The sequence below is a fragment of the Ahaetulla prasina genome, chromosome 5 (assembly GCF_028640845.1).
Source record: "Ahaetulla prasina isolate Xishuangbanna chromosome 5, ASM2864084v1, whole genome shotgun sequence".
NCBI classification, from domain to species: domain Eukaryota; kingdom Metazoa; phylum Chordata; class Lepidosauria; order Squamata; family Colubridae; genus Ahaetulla; species Ahaetulla prasina.
The window spans coordinates 44112233-44130760 of NC_080543.1; the positions used below are offsets into that span (position 1 = coordinate 44112233).

Here is an 18528-nt window from a genome sequence, read left to right on the forward strand (position 1 = left end):
TAGCAACTGGTCGAGCGTGGGGGCTCCGTATTGCGTATATGATAATCAGGCGGCAGAGGCGTATTGCGCTTCTCTGCCTCCCCGTGGCTACGCTGTCTCCTTATGCGCCCGCCGCCGCCGCCACTTCAGAACTTCTTATATAAGTGTTAAAGCGGCCGCCTCCTGAAGATGAACGCATCTTGGCTTCGCAGTCCCATCAAAGCACCGTTGTCGAGATCGCCTGGGGAAAGGTAGCTGTGACCGGAGAGTAGAGCTGCAGGGACCAGCAACAGCAGGTCCTGCGGGTATCATGAGCTGCTCGGATGTGGTGAGGCATCAGGCGCAGGCGACGTGTCACCCGTCCCAGGTGAAATTCCCCGCAGCATCCGCCGCGTGTTCCACGAGTCCTTGTCCGTTCTCCACACCAGCTTTCACGTCGAGCCAACAGGTGAGACTCTGAACAAGTTAAAGGGGAAAGCTGTTACTCTCATAGTGAGAGGAGAAAGCAGAAATGGGAATGAGGGAGTCTGCTAGTCCCATTCTTGGGAGAGGTGGGATGGATGACCCCAGCAGTGAGAAAAATTTGATGAAGTGCCTGCTCAAAAACGAGCACTGGATGTTTATCTCTAGAAGAGGCTGGGTGATCTTTGCAGTGCCTTGTATCACTTAGGAGCTTGACTCCTGAGGCTCATTAAGTACCTGGTTGAACAGAGCTGGTTGCTCTATGTTGAGACCTTTCTTCAGTCACACACCATATACACAAATATTCTTCTGGCATTCTCTAATCTAGGAGTGCTACTCATCTCTTCAACACGGAGACTACATATAAAAGGACATATGAATCCAATCAGACACAGTGTTTGACTCAGTCACTTACTCACAGTTGTATTCATGAACATATGCTTTGGCTTACTACTAACCCCTTCAAACCTTAGTCTGAATATGATCCAAAATGTTCCTACATGGTGAATGACAGTTTATTTTTGCCACCATAAGAGTATTTGGGCAGGCTCTGAGCAGTGTAGGTGTAATGGCTGTGGCTTCAGCCACTGTCATTTGATGAACTGTCTGCTCAAAGTAGGAGCAATCAAACTTTGCATCTGGAGGGGCCTGGGTGATTTTGATAGCTTGATGACTGAAACTGAAGAAGAGAGGCTATCAGATGAGCCATCTGAGTCTTAAGAAGGAACCAGTAAGAGGATTGCCTATGTGGCAGAAGAAAAGTAACTTCAGTAACATAAAATAAATATACTGCAAACTGGTGGTACTTCATATTTAAAGTTGTTTCCCACCAAACCAAAATGGAGGTGTCAGTATCAGAGGATCGTGGGAGATATAGCCAGCTTGCTGTTTTTTCTTCTTTTTACCAATTCTGTGCCCAAGGCTGGATGGTTTCTTGAGTTATCCTCTTCTTGGAATGTGAAAACCTTTGTGATGACAATATTGAGAGCTACTCTATCCCTTTCTGAGTCACCTGAGATTTGTTCAAAGTTCTGCTATTCTCTTACATGTAGGAGTGTATGGGACTTGGAAGGTCAGACTGCTTGTATAATTTGCTAAAAAAAAAAAAAGGGATATTGGGGCTGTGAATTCATGAATTCACCATTAATTCTGAATAAAAGCTGGAAGTTGTCCTTAAGGAAGGCTGATTTTCTGCCTTTATGCCCCAGTTTTGAATATGCAGCATGCCCAGAAAGAAGTCACATTAAATTCAGTATGGTCTTTTACTTAAGGGTACATGTATTCAGCATACATGACTAGAATTTTCTTTTAGAAGGTAATGTAACATTGTTTTGTCTAAGTTGAAAGTAGGTTCCCAAAAAAGTTTGAGGTTTGTCATAGTGAAAATTTTATCATGATTACTATTGTAGACCCTAAGGCATAATAAGTCGTCTTAAATGGAAAGCCTAGTCACTTTAGAGTTTTAGTCTTTTAGAGATGTCACCAGAAATGCAGTGTCCCATAATTCCAAAGAGAAAGTTGGTTCATTACAGCAAACACTTAAAAAACTATAGGATGCATTACTGCAAACTGTATCATGATGGACTACAATCCTTTGCATAAAAGTATTTGATTAACTGAGTTGTAATGTATGGAAATATAGTATCTCAGTAAATGAATATATTTCTGCTAAAAGTGCCACAAGATCATGTTGCTTATACTGTTTCTACTGCTTGCTGTTTGTTTTTAATGAAGTCTATAGATTTTTGAACTGAATAGATCAATTCCAAACAGACATAATACAACAAAATTAAGAATTATATGAATCAAATGTCAGCATATACATTTACCATGGCAGCAGTTTCAGTAGACATGTTTTATTAAATACAATTTCAATGACTTCTTTACAGAATTATCTGCTATCATTTAAATAAATGATAGAAAGGAGCATTTTGCTATATGTTTGATTACAGTATTAATTTCAAAGAAAAGTGAAAAAATATAAAAACTACATATAAAATTTTATTTTTGAAATTCAGCTTTTACCCTTTGACTTAAGAATCTGATGTAACAAAATAAATCAGTACATTCTTATCAGGATGACAACACTTTTAGACTATGCTGTGCGTGGGTGAAGTGGGACTAATATTGACTTGGCTCCAATATGGTCATCTGAGAATTCACTTTTTTTTTTGGTTTTTACTGCATTCCATGAGGTTTTATCATTATTATGCACACACACACACACACACACACACACACTCACACACACACACACACACACACATACACACACACACACACAAATGTTTTCTCCATACATGGGAACTGACCCTTAATGCTATCATGGTTAAAATTCACAAATATGGTCTAAACTCAAATGATTTCTGTTTTATTATTTGTTCTTTCTGCTGTTCTAAGAGCAGTTTTATCAAAGCTAAGTTAAGCCCAACCTACAGTATATTAGTGTCAGAGCAATATAAATTAGGATATTCATTTTAATTGTAATTGATTTTTGTATGTAGGTGTTCAAGTTTATTTAAATTAATATTTATTGATTTATAATTTAAAGTTCTATGACATTAATAACTACTTTGAACAAACTTGTATGTCAAGAAGCAGATGTTTTTAATATCTAAAATTTAAACTGCTTTGAAACATAATGTATTCTACTTAAATTTTGCTTTTTATTTTTATAATAGAATATTGGAGTATCATACCATAACAGACAAAGTTTTTGTAAAAAAAAGGGAATATTTTGAAAATAATTGGCTTAAATTGGGCTGGTTTTTTTTCTAGCATAATTGCCCGGTTTATTGGAAAATAATTAAGATTTATTTCCAAGTAATTAAGCATATGATTGACATTATAATTCTTCTGTTTTCCACATTATTTATTCAGTTTAAATCTGCCTTTTTATGCAATGCACAAAAATACCACAAAGAATTTGCTTTTGCCAAATAAGAAACATCTTAAAGCTGAATAACACTGAAATAATAAATTGTTGGCATTCTTCTTTTTTTCATTAAAATATCTGGCTCTATATTTTATATGTGAATATGTACTCTTTTTCACTGAGGGAAGGGATTAATATTCTCTTCTTTCTCCATCATCTACTGTCCACGATTGCTCCTCCTGGGAAAGAGACATCTTTAAAAAAAAGTATTTGTTTAGGAGTGGGATATGATTTTTTACCATTCTGAAACCTTCAGAAAGACTTGTTTTAATTTTTTTTCTATCACAATCAAATAACCAGATGGGAAATATAAAGGAGATCCTAACAGGCCATGATAGTAACTAATTAACAAGCTTCCTACTATATAGAATGCGTCATGAATACAGTTGTAACAAATATATAATGTATATTCATTTTCATAGGTTGACTATCATTAGCTTTTATGATATGTAATTATGTATTATTCTACTGTCTAATCCATTTTTTTCTCCCCTTAGAATAAAATAGTTGTATATAGCAAGATGCAAGAAACTCTGGAAGTGACACTTTCTAATAAGCAAGAGGAAGAGGAAAAAGATCAGCCTACTGAAATGGAATACCTTAATTCTCGCTGCGTCCTTTTCACCTACTTTCAGGGAGACATTGGCTCAGTGGTGGATGAACACTTCTCAAGAGCTTTAAATCAAGCTAACAACTTCAATTCAGAGGCTGTTCTTTCAAAAACCAAAACAGACTTATGGAGAGGTAAGTTTTAAAAGGAAAGCTGAATTTAACATTGTTTTCTTCACAGGTGTTTAAAACACATACTGTGATTTCTTTCAGCTTGCCATATTATCTTTATTTAAAGAACAAAAACAATACAATGCAACACAATGCATACCGCTATCTGCGCTCACCCCATAAGATATACAGCTAGAAAAATTGGGCTAGCTAGCAAAAATATTACTTTGCAGAGATAGAATCTAAATAGCTGGAAGAAGAATGTGAAAACATTATTGTTTTAATTATCATTATTGTAATTATCATTTATTATCATTATTATCCTTAATGTATAGATTAATAAAAAATAAGAGTAAATAAAAATTCAAAAGACAAAGGAAAGCAATTGAAATGCCTATCATATACAGGCAAAATCATTTGCCCAATTTTAAACATATCAGTGTGTGATCATATGGAATAACATTGGTCATTATATCAATTAAGTTTCTATCAATAGACAAAGTGAACACATAGTGTTGATTCAAAATTGTCATTCTGAGCTCTCTGTTTTTAGGACACTGAAGAGTAGAATTGTTTTGTAGCATCTCAAACTTTGCAAATAGTTGGCATAATTCTTCATGTAATGATAAATTCAAAACATGGGATATTTAATGCAAGAGTATATTCAGCTCTGCAAACCAATTTAAATCAACTAAACAAATGTACGGATATGAAATTAACATAGTGACATAAGCCCATATCAAAGGAGTAAATATCTTTCCAGCCATTTTACACTTTCACTATTATGGGATTGGCAACAAATGCTTTTAAAAAGTTAAAACATTATCTTTCAATAATCATAAAAGGTAAACTTTTACTCAATTATTTCATCTGCAGATAAACAAATGAATTTTCTATTCTTCAGGGCTCTGATTTGTTAGTATGTGACATTCCAGTTCTTTTAAACAATTAATATTTATCTCAAGTGCACTCTTTAGTTTTTTATAAAAATATTTTGGAGATTTAAAATTATCCCAGACCCAAACTAATATTGAAAATAATTCAGGTTTAAGAATTATCTGCTGACTTATCTTGATAGAAGAGTGAATAAAAAATATTCAATGTACTTCTGTTTTGCAATGGCAGAAAAAAAGTTATGAAATGTTTTCCACTTTTAGAAATTTGGACACTAGTATGACACTCAGTAATTTTCTCACTTCTTATTAAAGGTAATCATAGTAATAGAAAGGCAAAGGTAAAGGTTTCCCTCGCACATATATGCTAGTCTCTGTAGGAGACGGTGCTCATCTCTGTTTCAAAGCCGAAGAGCCAGCGCTGTCTGAAGATGTCTCTGTGGTCATGTGGCCAGCATGACTAAATGCTAAAGGCACATGGAACACTGTTACCTTCCCACCAAAGGTGGTCCCAATTTTCTACTTGCATTTTTTATGTGCTTTCAAACTGCTAGGTTGGCAGAAGCTGTGACAAGTAACAGGAACTCACCCCATTACGACACTAGAGATTCTAACCTCTGAACTGCCGACCTTTCGATTGACAAGCTCAGTCACTGAGCCATCACGTCCCTTTTGTAATAGAAAACAGAAGCACAAATCCAACAGTTTGGGTTGGTAAATGATTATGTTTTTTTATAGCCATGAAAGCCAGCTCATTGACTTTGGGACAGTCATTATCTCTCACCATTTTACAGGTTGATGTGGAAAAATAGGGAGGGGACAGAAGTATGTTTGCCGCTTTGAGTTTTATATTTAAAAAGACAGTGTAACATTATTATGGTTGGTTGCATAATCAGCCAGATGTTTAGACATCTGGATTTGGCATTTCCGAGGACCTTGGATTGGCAGATGTTGTGGTTTGATGGTATTAAAGGTATTGTCACAGGATTAAGCTTTTCCAAGTCAATTGTCCTTGGCAATTGATTGATGATGATTTTGCCATTGCCAAGTATTTTCAAGCAGTGATCCCATTGCTTTGGGATTGCATCTGAGACACCTATTACTATCTTTTCTTTCCTTTCCCATAGTTGTTCTATTTCTGTGTAAAAGGTCTTTGTATTTTGTGATTTTTCTGCAGTTCTTTCTTTTTTATTCCGCTTATCATTATTTTATATTAGATAGTTCCAATAATATTACTACACATGCTTTTTCAGAAACTAGTAAACTTAAAACCATATAACACATTCTCTTCTAATTATTTTCATTAGTGTAACAGCAGACTAATAATAAGTTCAGTGAAGAAATACAACTAAGAAAGAATTTAAGTTTATTTTGGATGACCAGATCTAAAGAGATAGTAGCATCTTGAATTCATTGATTCATAGCAGTATCTTGAATTCATAAAGTAGTGTAACTTCATTGGATGAACAAATGATTTATATGGATTTGCAGAATTTGTGAACATATTATTACTTCTCAGTATATTAATCATTAACTGATAATGCTACAACAAATAAAAATTAGGAAGAAAATAAAATTGACATATTAAATTGATAGAAATCACTTACAACAGTGCCTCTGGATTACAAACAAAACCTCTGTTTCAGAACAATAGAAATAATAGAATCCTAAACTAATAATACCCAATACATGACATGTGTCCAGGCCTAAAAATCTAACAGGAATCCATATGCGCCAGCAACAAACCCACCACCAGGTAAATTTAATCTCCTAAGCTTATTGCCAGGGTGGATGTTCAACACACTTCTCCATGATTTGCAGTCCAAGGGTGCTTTCTGGTATAATTCAAGCTGTCTAAGGTCTCTAAGGTCATAGTTGACATAGAACAGCATTTTTCAACCCAGCATGTATGGACTTTGATACTAACTGGGAAATTCTGGAAGTTGAAGTCAACAAATCTTAAAGTTGCTATGGTTAAGGAACACTGGTATAGACTAAGGATAACTGCAAGAGAATCTGCCTATGATCATTTTTTCCCTGAGTATTGGCAAGGCCAACATTTCATGGATCCTTTCCATTAGGATATAACTAAATAGGAATTGTGCCTTCTCTCTTGAACAGCATCCCTGTAGAGATACTTTATAAGGCAGTTTGAGAAACCCCATTCTTATAAGAAAGATCGGATAAAAATATTTGTATCCATAATTTTATATATTGTTTTCATGTTATACAGTTTTTAAAAACTACCTCAAAAATCACTAGTTCATCAGATTTTCAATTATTTTGCATTATATTTTAATAATATGAAATTAATTTTAGGTTTAATTTAAAAGGTATAATAGATATAAAGCACTGGTCACTGTAGATAAGAAAATATTCTATGATTATTGTATTTATTGATGTAGTTTCATGAGCATTTAAAACAGTTATGCGCGTCCTTAGCTTCTCTGAGCCATGGTGGCACAGTGGTTAGAGTGGAGTACTGCAGGCTACTTCTGCTGCCTGCTGGCTGCCTGCAATTTGTCAGTTCAGATCTCATCAGGCACAAGGTTGACTCAGCCTTCCATCCTTCTGAGGTGGCTAAAATGGGGACCCAAATTGTTGGGGGCAATATGCTGACTCTGTAAACTGCTTAGAGAGGGCTGTAAAGCACTGTAAAGTGGTATATAAGTCTAAGTGCTATTGCTATTGCTCTACATAATAGCAATGGTGATTCTAAATTCATTTTAAGAGTTTATATCATTTTTGCTTTTTCTCTTAAAAGAGAACACAACAATTGCAAATCAAAGGAGGAACTTCCCAGCTTCATTTTGGACCAGTTCTTATCAAACTCCGCCTTCACCATCTTTAAGTGGAATTCATCGTGATTTTCCCATTACTATACCAAGCACTTTTTCAGTAGCAGATCCTAACGGCTGGCCAGGACATACGTTGCATCAGACTGCTCCACCTCCCTCATCTAACATGCCAGAATCTTGGCATTATCCTTTAGCATCTCAGGTGAACTCTTCATATGGACATATGCATGATGTGTACATGCATCACCATCATCCCCGTGTACACATGCATCATCACCATCATCCAACTTCACATCTTGACCCACGGTACAGACCTCTGCCAGTCCCCTCAGTTTGTGCAGGCAAGATTCCTCCACTACAGTGTGATGCAAGGTCAGATCCTACTACTGTCAGCTGTGCTACCTCAGCTTGGGCAGGAGCCTTTCATGGGACAGTTGATATTGTACCAACGTTTGGATTTGAAACAGGTAATTAGTTTTTGTGTATCTATGCATATCTCAGAAGATATATGACTTATAGCTCTTAAATCATTGTATTTACATTCTTCCATATTTTCCAGAGTTCAAGATGGTATACTTGGTTCTTCCTATTTTATCTTCATAAAACTCTAAGACAGGTTAGAAAATATTAATTGGGTTAAGGCAGGGGTGTCAAACTCAAGGCCCAGAGCCTGGATCCAGCCCATGGGGTGCTTAGATCTGGCCCATAGGGTTGCCCTATAACCAGGAAAGGACCGGCTCATAGTGCCTCTGCCAATGAAAATGGAGCTCGGGAGGGTGGCCCACCTGAGCTCCATTTTCACTGGCAGAGGGTTTCAGGAGAGCTTCACAGCCAGAAATGGAGCTCGCAAGGGCGATGAGTGGACCACCCAAGCTCTGTTTTCTCTGATAGAGGGTTACAGGAAGTCATCACAGCTGAAAACGGAACTTGGGAGCCCATTTTTGCTGGCAGACCACTCGGGCCACCACAGACGCCCCCAGCACAAGTGATATTGACCTGGCCACACCATCCCTGGCCATGGCACCCCCACCCTTCCCTCCGAGGTCAAACACAACCCTGATGAGGCCCTCAAATCGAGTTTGACACCCCTGGTTTAAGGTCACCATGATCCTTTATGGTTGAAGATTTGACTTTATAGTTCAAGTTTAACATTTTTGTTTATTAGTATAAGCAGTTATAATGAATTTTTTTCCTTAATCTTGTTCAAGAATAAAGGTAAAGGTTCCCCTCGCACATATTTGCTATTCATTCCAAATCTAAGGGGCGGTGCTCATCTCCTTTTTAAAGCCAAAGAGCCAGCACCGAAGAACCAGCACTGTCGTGTTCATGTGGCTAGCACGTGGCCACATGACCACAAAGATGTCTCTGTGGTCCTGTGACCGGCATGGCTAAATGCCAAAGGCACATAGAACGCTTTTACCTTCCCACCAAGGGTGGTCCCTATTTTTCTACTTGAATTTTTGTACGTGCTTTCGAACTGCTAGTTGGCAGAAGCTGGGACAAATAATGGGAGCTCACCCATTACACAGCACTAGGGATTCGAACCATTGAACTGCCCACCTTTCGATCAAAAAGCTCAGTGTATTAACCACTGAGCCACTTTTCAAGAATAGAATGATCTAAATTCACATACTGTAGACCTTAAGGATGTTTTTTTTAAATTCAATGATACGTCAATCTTTTTCCAAATAAATCAACATACACTATCAATTTTATTCAAATATTATTAATATAATTATGTATTTATTTTTGTAAGTAGGACAGTTTTTTATTAAAACTAAATTGCTTTTTCTGACTTTTGGCTTTGAGTTTGGAAACTTCATAATTTTTAGTCATTAGTTTAGTTGAGATCTGGTTTCAGACTTGACATTGCCATAATTCCCTGGAATGTTAAGTTACAATTTCGACTACAATTAACTGCCTTATAATTATACAAACCAAATTCCATTGTGATAGCTCAATATTTGGAGTACATATTACATTAATATGTTTTCTGCATTTGTGGTAATATCAGATTGTTACATTAAACCAAAAGCTTACTTGTTGCAATCCCAACAGATAAAATTATTGTTAGGCCTATTTTGAATCAGACACTTAAAACAACATCTTCAATTTACAACTTCTAAGAATGCTGTGTTCAGATGTTATCAGATTTGACTGCATTATTACTATTGAAAGGTTAAATTTTATGCAAACTACTATTTAAAGTGTTGATCTGCAAACTCATTCAATGCTTTTCAAAATGTCCTATGACATTAATCCTGTAAATATTTTTTTCTATTCATTTTAACATGATTGTTAAATCAATCATCATTTGTAAAGTATTGTTTATGCTTTGTGTTATGAACAAATAAGTAATTATCACTTGTCAGACAAGCCATGAATTAAAACATGCATGGAGTTGTGTGATCTATATACTAGGCCTGTGTTTTTAGAAAGATCTAAGATGCACAAACATGTGCCAGAGTTATCAAACCATTGTAATGCCATAGTTGGATTAACAAGAGATAACTCTAATCTGATGGCTCGTCTAGTTATTGGCATTTTATTACACAGAAACTGAAATTTTCAGAACTCCGTTGCATTTGCTCAATTGATATGCCTTAACTATTCCTGTGCTGTATTGTGTAGCAGATGATAAAGGAGAATTCATTGGCATTGTTGTGGAACTTGTACCTTTTGCTTGTGACTGCCATAACTAATTTCTGACAAAATATGAGTTATCATTCACTAAATTGTGAAAACTGTGAAGCTCACTAAACTGAACTTTTAAAACCTGGTATCTGCTGTGTATCAACTTAGCATAGGCTGTGTATTTCCTTTCCCTTCCATCCCTTCCCCTCCCATCTTGTCTCCTACTTATTAATGGCTAGTAGATCATGACATTTCAGTCCCTAGAAACTATGTCACATTTAGAGAAAGTAATCTGTGTTTGGTCTTGTGCTCAAAATAAAACAGCTACTTTTTACTTTGAAATGACTCCATTAAAGAAGCGAGAGAAAACATGTATTTTCAATACATGTTTGTAAAATCCTATACCGATTAGGAGTGTTTAGGAAAAATATAATGATGAATGTTTTTGATGAATATGTGTCATAGTTCATTTTTTGTGTATAAATCCATAGATTCACTTGGCACTATTGGAAGCAAATATTTTACCCATTAAATAACAGTGGATGTTTACTTCAAGATTTCTGTGCGTTATATCAGGAAAATGTGTTAGATAAACGCTATCACTTTAAATTGTTTTTCCTTTTTTAAATGTTTGAAATAGAACACAGGATGAGCAAAATAATTATCTGAGGGAAGGGCAAAGACAAGTAACAATTTGGATCTATTTTAATTGCATTTGACTTTCTCTTTCTTGTTTTCTGTACCAGTGGCTGCAAACCAGCAAGCTTTATTTTCACATTTGCATTTACCGGTATGTAATGGTAGAGTCAGTTGCTTGATGCTTGCAGCCTCAAGAAATTAATAAAAAATAGCAGAACTAGATCTTTAAAAAGCCTGGATGATTTTATGGTCATTAATAATGTTTCTAGTTGTAGTGATGAGACCACAATGATTACATTTCATATTTTGAGCTTAATGTCATTATCTGCTGTAATGTCATCATCTGCCAAGACAAGCAGATTACTCTTTATGGAACCTACTTTTTGCAAAGTATAGTATATTTTTTAGTAGATTCGAGTTTTCAATGAAATTTGTCTTGATTAACATATAGAAGGAAAGGTGGCTCAAATATCATACCCTATATTTTAATAGATTCGATTCTCAGATTTATATAACATTAATAGTGTGACTTTATTCTTTCTTTTTGAGGGGGAAATAATTTTGTTTATATCTAGCAGTTTACTGTCTATGCATGTGTAATCCAGCCTTAAAAATGATGTTGCATAATGAAAAATAGTGTCCATGACATATTTGGCCTTGAAACGGTGTTAGTGATGCCTGCTTTATTTTAGTCAATGTGACTAAGTGAATATGACATGATGATAAAATCATTTCACGAATAAGCAGGAAATAAGGTTTACACATTCTTTTCCCACCTTGTAGAATCTTTTCAAATGAGGAGCAGGCTTGTTGAGTTGTGAATATATGGCAGTAGAAGATGGGAATAACAGTTCATTCATTTGTTACATTTTTCTACTGTGTTTCCTCTTAAGGCACCATACATGACTTTGTGTTCCATTTTTTATTGGTATGAGTCCTGTGAGTAACATCAGGTGGAGAAAATATAATTGGCTTAAGGTCATTCTGATTCTATTTCCTTTTTGCACTTCTATGATTTATTGTTAAAAAGTCATCTCATCCATTGGTATTTCTCAATGTTGTCATCCATTGTTGTTTGCCATTAATAAAATGGCATGGACTCAACAATCAATTCACCCAACTTATTGCTTGCATTATTATGTCATTGCGCCAACCCTCTCATCGTTAGCCAACTTTGTTGGCAATTTTTAAACATAAAAAGATAATAAATGAGATATCATTCCTTTTCTTTTCTGTTCAACTGTGTAGAATTTTTCTAGTGCTGAGGATTGGAGCTGAACAAAGAATGGTGAAGGGTGAAGTATCTTGATAGAGTCTGGATATTAGAATAATTTGAAATCACAATTGCAATTGTTTGCATTGTAGTTACAAAGGAATATATATTATTTACAAGTCACACACACACACATTAATTATGTAGCTTTTTTTGGTGAAAACTCATATTCTGTTTTTCACGTTTAACTTAATCTCCTGGGTGATATTGAAAAAAACGGAAGATAAGATGAACCTGCTGGAAAGTTTCATAATTATTTTGTTAAGTTAAAGGAAATTTGAGGAGGCATAGTTCACTGGTTATGGTACATCCAGTAGTTTTATATTGCGCTGAGTGCTGACCAACCACCAAATGCTATATACATGCAATCGAGATGTATATGCTTCATTGGTCACTAGATGTTTCTCTTCTTGACCATACCAGCAATGACAGTATGGTAGCAAATGGGCATTGCATCAATATTTTTGAAAAAATGCAGAAGAAATGCCTACAGTGGTATGGCCATGTTAAAAAAAATGGCAAGATGACTATACAAATAATTGCCCTTTGCATGTGCATCCTGTGACTGCAATTAACAGGTCACCTTTTTGACAGCTGCCCCACATCCTCCCAGATCAGATTCCCCTAATCACAAATCAGGATATGTCATGACAAAAGATACAGCTCCATGTGTTCACTTCATACAGATTTAATCAATATAAGTTTGGTGTTCTAGAAAGAGGCTGTTTCATTTATTTCTATTTTATGCCACTTAACTTAAAGTTTGTTCATGCTATTAAAATAATGTTTTATTAACATCTCTAAGCTGATGGTACTACTTTCTTTGAGTTTAGGCACAATATTAAGGTGTGATATAGCATATATCCTGTATCACAAGATGTTTCTCTCACTGTAAAAATATAATCCTACACAGAAGTAGTCACACATTTACTCACAAGTAGTTGGTTTGTAGTTAGTTACTCCCAAGATCAGATGTAGTGTTTCAGTGTTCTATGCATTGCTCTCATCCAAACTTTTCTTTGCTTGGGCTGAATCACATGTTTATGATAATCAGCAGCAATCTTCCAAGAAGTACTGGAGAAAATAGATGCAATGAAGTGATGTCACTGAAGGAATTGTAGTTGAAATCATCTGGCTCTTGGGGTACCAGTTCTGGGAGACATTAAAAAGCTGCATTAACCTTTAACATGCATATTTCAGTCCTTCTTTTCTCACCACAGGTGTATTCCTGTTTTTTTTTTGGGGGGGGGGTTGCACTGTTATTTCAAGACTTTTTGGAGTCTTAAGCTACACAATTTCATCATACATATTAGGTTTGTTTATTGATTTAATGTATGGCATCTACAGAGGTCATGCAATCACTGATATACAAATTTAGTTTAAATAAAGCATCAGCAAATTCACACACGTAGATAATAGATACATGCCGGAAATAAATATTTGGGGTGGGTGCTCTGTATTCACTGGTTTGAATGTCATGCTAAACTGTGGTTAGTGATATGAACCAAGATGCTGTTCAGTCTTCTTTGTTCACACCAGACAGCTGTGAAACATTCAAATGTTTTGCTTATATTTTATATGAATTACCATATATCAACTGTTATTAGTCATAATTATGACTAAAACAACAAATCTCAAAATATGGCTAAGATTAAGCACATTGTAGGTTTTGAGTTTAATACCATAGTGCTGTTATTCTAAGTACAAAAGCAGAAAAAGCTGCCAATCCCTTTGCAAGCTTGCCAGGAATTGGATGGATAAATTTAAGATAACATAAATTTAAGATTCACTGTGTCTTATGCCTATCATGCTGAATGGTGGTGTCTTGTAATTTCTGAAAGAAAGCACCAGCGTCTTTTAGGCACTTATTAAATTTTATAAAGAGAGGTAAATTTCATGCCAAAGGATTTTAGTAACTCTATCAATTTTTTAAAAAATCACTGCAATTTTTCCTAGAAAACTGAAAGTAAGTACATTGTATATATTTAAAATCAGGTCTATAAAATGTATTATGTTTTCCATTGATGCATCCTTTCCTTTTTCTTTTGAAGCAGGCATCCAACATCAGGACAAAACTAAGGAGGCTTTATGGTTTTGAAGTACAAATGGACCTTGTAAAGAATCAGCATTAAGAGTTGCTATCCTTGAGAAATGGTTATGGCACACCTTTTCCGTCTCTCTCTTTCTCTCTGCATCTTCACAGCACCAATAGACATTCTGCTAAGCAGATGCTGAGCCAACTGTATCATGTGACTGATCCTTTATAGCCAGCTACCTATTTGTCAATCTCAGGATTGCTAAGTAGAAATGAGATGAAAAGACAAGAGCTGTTCATCATCCATCATTTGTCACCTGAATCTGCAACAACATTTCTGATATCCATCTTTTTATGCCACTAAATAAGCATTTAGTTTGGTTTGTGTGTTGGCATCTAATATTAATGCACAACCTGGAGAGGACATAATTGAATCTAATTGTTAACTTTTGGGAATGCATTTTGGTAGCTATTTGTGACTCCTTTTTGAGGAAATACAGAAAGTTTACATAAATATTTACAGGCTATTTTAGAACAGATTTTTTTTTTAAAAAAAGGTTAAATAATTTTAAAGTTCTGTTTAAAGAACTTGCTTGTAGAGGTGCACTGTCAGATGTTTTAAATGCCTACTTTTAGTTGTTTGTGGAATTCATTGTTATTTGCTCAAATATCTCGTAATTGTTCACTGTTAGCTATATAGGTTCGGTCCTACATAGATAACAAATTTTTGAATGTGTTTTAGCTTCTTCTTAACAATCACTCATATATAAAATAGTTTTCATAGCTGTAGCATCGAAAACATGAGTATAAGCTTTACTGCTTTTAGTGAAAACTTTGGGATATGGACAATCGATTTCAAAATGTAATCGATGCAGAGCTTTGGACTGAAAATCTAACTGCAGAGGAAGCTTTGTTCTTAAGTTTACACTGACATTAATTCCATTTTTACTGTTGAGCACAAAATACCTAATGCCTAATTCCTTTCAGCTTCAACCTAAATTGAAACACCTAGTTGGGTGCTTTAGAAGCCACTTTATATTGCACTTGTACATGTCTCTTTTTCCTCCTTGTTGCAAATTATTTGGAAGTTTCCTACTTATCCCAGCCTTGAAATCCATGATTAGGATGTACTTTAAGCAATCTATGTAGCATGTACAGTAGACTGGAAAGTACTAGGTGATGCTGCAAAGAGATTTGGTACAAGTACAGTTATGAAAATTTAAGCAAAATTCATCTACAGAAAGTCTGGCTTTGTTGTTGCTAATAGCTGACACTGACTTGATTAGACATACAGGTAATCCTCGAGTTATGAATGTAATAGAGCCTGCCAATTACATTTGTAACCCAAGGATTCGTTAATTGAATGACGTTAAATTAAATGCATTCGTTAATTGATTGTGCAGGTCTTTAAGTGCACATGAGGTATCGGGGTGGGGTGGGGGGGGGAGACCATGGGGGACCTAGTGCTGGAACAAGCCACCTGCTTCTGAGTCAAGCCTCCCTCAACCTACTGTGATATTTCATGCTTCTCCCCCATCCTGCCCCGCTGGGTCTCCACACTGGGCACTGGGCATGTTTGCTAACCTCCCAGATTCCAGTTGCTCCTCCCCACCCCATGTCTAATTGCTTACTTACTTTTCAAAGATCTTCAGATTTCCAGATACATGTGGCAGAAACAGTGGCTGTCTTTAGTCAGACACTAGTGAACATTGTGAGAACTAAGGAAAACAGCTTTGGCAGCTCTGCAAGCCTGATGAGACAAATAAGCTCCACACTGATTGCCTGCTGCTGCTGCCTTTGCACCCCAATCCCTGAAGCTGCTCATTTAAACCAGAAACCTAGCAGCAAGCAGAAGGCATCTGCGGCACTGCCCAGGCTAGAACCAAACGAGACCTGCAGGGATACTGGCCTCGTGGCAGAAAAGCAATGGGGCAGGATGGGGGACAAAATAGGCAGGGGGCATGTTACACCATCTCTGTAGTCAGTCATAAGGGTGAATTACCACTGCAACATACATAACAACTAAGATTGGGTTGTACGTCACTTTTTTTGGGGGGGGGATGTCATAATTTTGAATTGTCACTAAGTAAACTGTCATAACTTGAGGAATACCTGTATTTAATAACTCAATCAACATTCTGTTGAATCAACTGTTTAGTTGAATATGGAAAAAAGACATTCATCAACAATTTCAGTAAGGTCAGAGAGGATAACAATAAATATGGTAAGCTCATCATCAAAATATTAAACACAGTATTTAATGAAATTTATTAAAATTGTGGTTTGATTTCCTCAAAGTTACATTTTAACTAATTATGGATATTTCTAATGGAAATCGTAGAATGGGTTGTGTTGTAACCACAAGGGAAAATGGCTTTTGTGATCTGGATTAGACTTTCTGTTTGTAACTTGATACATTTACAGAAAGCTCAGTACTATTAAATACTGGAATAAAGCTGTTCTTTCTTCATAAGCATTTTTCCCTTGAAGTCTATTGAGTGTCTTTTCTACCTCTCTTCAGAATTTTTTTACCCTGAATGTAATGTATTGATTTCTAGTTCATCCAAAGATTTCAAATGTTCTAAAATTACATGTTCTCTTCCCTTCAGTGTAAAGCTTTGATGTACTGAAGTTGTTTAAAGTTTTCCATGCTCAGAGCCATATGTGACTTTAAAAAAGAGGCAGGAAAGTGTTCCTGCCTAGAAAGAGAAAGGAAGGAAAAAGAGCTATGTAAGAATAGAAAAAAGCAGAAAGCCAGGAAGAACTGAAAGTGTATAAACCAGTGATGGGTTGCCCCAGGTTCAGACCGGTTTGCAAGAACCGGTAGTAAAACCAGTGGGAGGCTCCACCCACTGACCTGGATTTCATCAGGAAGCTTCTGTGCCTGTGCAGAAGCGCGAGTGAAGCGAGTGCACTTGCATGGCCCCATTGCGAACCAGTAGTAAAGGTAAGTAGAACCCACCCCTGGTACAAACCAAATCAGCAATCAAGCGGAGGTGTGCAAGTGTAAGTGTAGAAAACTATAGAATCTGGTCTGAAAGACCCCGAATCACATCAGTATCACAACCATCAATTTATAATAAATAGAAGTGGACACAATTATTCAGAAGTGATTTCTATTCCAAACTCATTGGTTCAGGAAGCCTGATTTTATTAAATAAAATTCTGGTGATGCAACATTTTTTGTGAAATAGTAGCCTTCCAACACCTGTGGTAGATTACTCAATTTTACAAATGGAGCCAAGATTCATAAAATATACTCTTTCTATAGGCTTCACTTTATTCTTTTTGGGGACATTTTTTCAAATGAAATTCTCTTCATTTAAGGGTCCTTGAGTGGCTCAGACTGCTAAGACAGTTTGTTATTAACAGCAGCTGCTTGCAATTACTGCAGGTTCAAGCCCCACCAGGCCCAAGGTTGACTCAGCCTCCATCCTTTATAAGGTAGGTAAAATGAGGACCCAGATTGTTGGGGGCAATAAGTTGATTTTGTATATAATATACAAATGGATGAAGACTATTGCTTGACATAGTATAAGCCGCCCTGAGACTTCGGAGAAGGGCAGGATATAAATGCAAATAAAAAAAAAAAGGATTTCAAATACTATAGGGCATTGCCAATCATCTCTTCTTTTTGGCTGGTGAAGCTTATGGTTCATTCACCATTCACCTTTGCCAGACAATCTAATGAAATTCTTGCATTTCATTCTGTAAATTGAACAATTAATAAATAAGCCATGCGACAGAGCGTTTGCTGGGCTGCTATATGTTCCTATTATAGTGGTAGCTATATAACAAATGTGCTTGCATGATCAATTAGTTTAGCATTCATTCATAAACTTCAATATTATTGCAGCAAAATGTTAATTCTCACTAGTAATTAATTCTAGTTAGTTTAATAGTGCTTAAATAAAGCCTTTATTGCATTCTGTTCAACCTAAGAATGGAAACATACCAAAGCACCAGAACTTCTCCTTTCTTTCTTCCTTCTGAGATAGCCTTCTGCATTTTAGATTTCATTATTACTGATTCACAACTATCTTGTTGTAGAGAAATGAATGATAGAGAAAAGTACAGCTTTACTATTCAAGAAAGTGCAAGACGCTGGTTTGAATTATGTGAAAAATTTATTTCCCAGTACTGTAAGAGCAAATCAAACG

General features: G+C 35.9%; 1 protein-coding gene across 2 annotated transcripts; it reads left to right on the forward strand.

Moving 5' to 3' along the window:
* Positions 1–27: 27 nt before the first annotated feature.
* Positions 28–16835, forward strand: VGLL3 (vestigial like family member 3). 2 transcript variants are annotated; one of them, XM_058186134.1, is made up of 4 exons: positions 28–427; positions 3874–4120; positions 7754–8254; positions 14388–16835. In XM_058186134.1, exons 1-4 carry the CDS (start codon positions 290–292, stop codon positions 14429–14431), a joined length of 930 nt encoding a protein of 309 aa, XP_058042117.1. In that variant the 5' UTR covers positions 28–289; the 3' UTR covers positions 14432–16835. The 2 variants fall into 2 exon arrangements, with proteins under 2 accessions (XP_058042117.1, XP_058042116.1); XM_058186133.1 differs by having other exon boundaries at positions 29–427; positions 14385–16835.
* Positions 16836–18528: the final 1693 nt, after the last annotated feature.

What these genes read in the sequence shown, in the direction of transcription:
- VGLL3 (XM_058186133.1), top strand. Translation starts at nt 290, where the DNA reads ATGAGCTGCTCGGATGTGGTGAGGCATCAGGCGCAGGCGACGTGTCAC. An exon ending in CTTTCACGTCGAGCCAACAG is followed by an intron (nt 428 to 3,873) that starts GTGAGACTCTGA and finishes TTCTCCCCTTAG; the next exon opens with AATAAAATAGTTGTATATAG. An exon ending in CAAAACAGACTTATGGAGAG is followed by an intron (nt 4,121 to 7,753) that starts GTAAGTTTTAAA and finishes TTCTCTTAAAAG; the next exon opens with AGAACACAACAATTGCAAAT.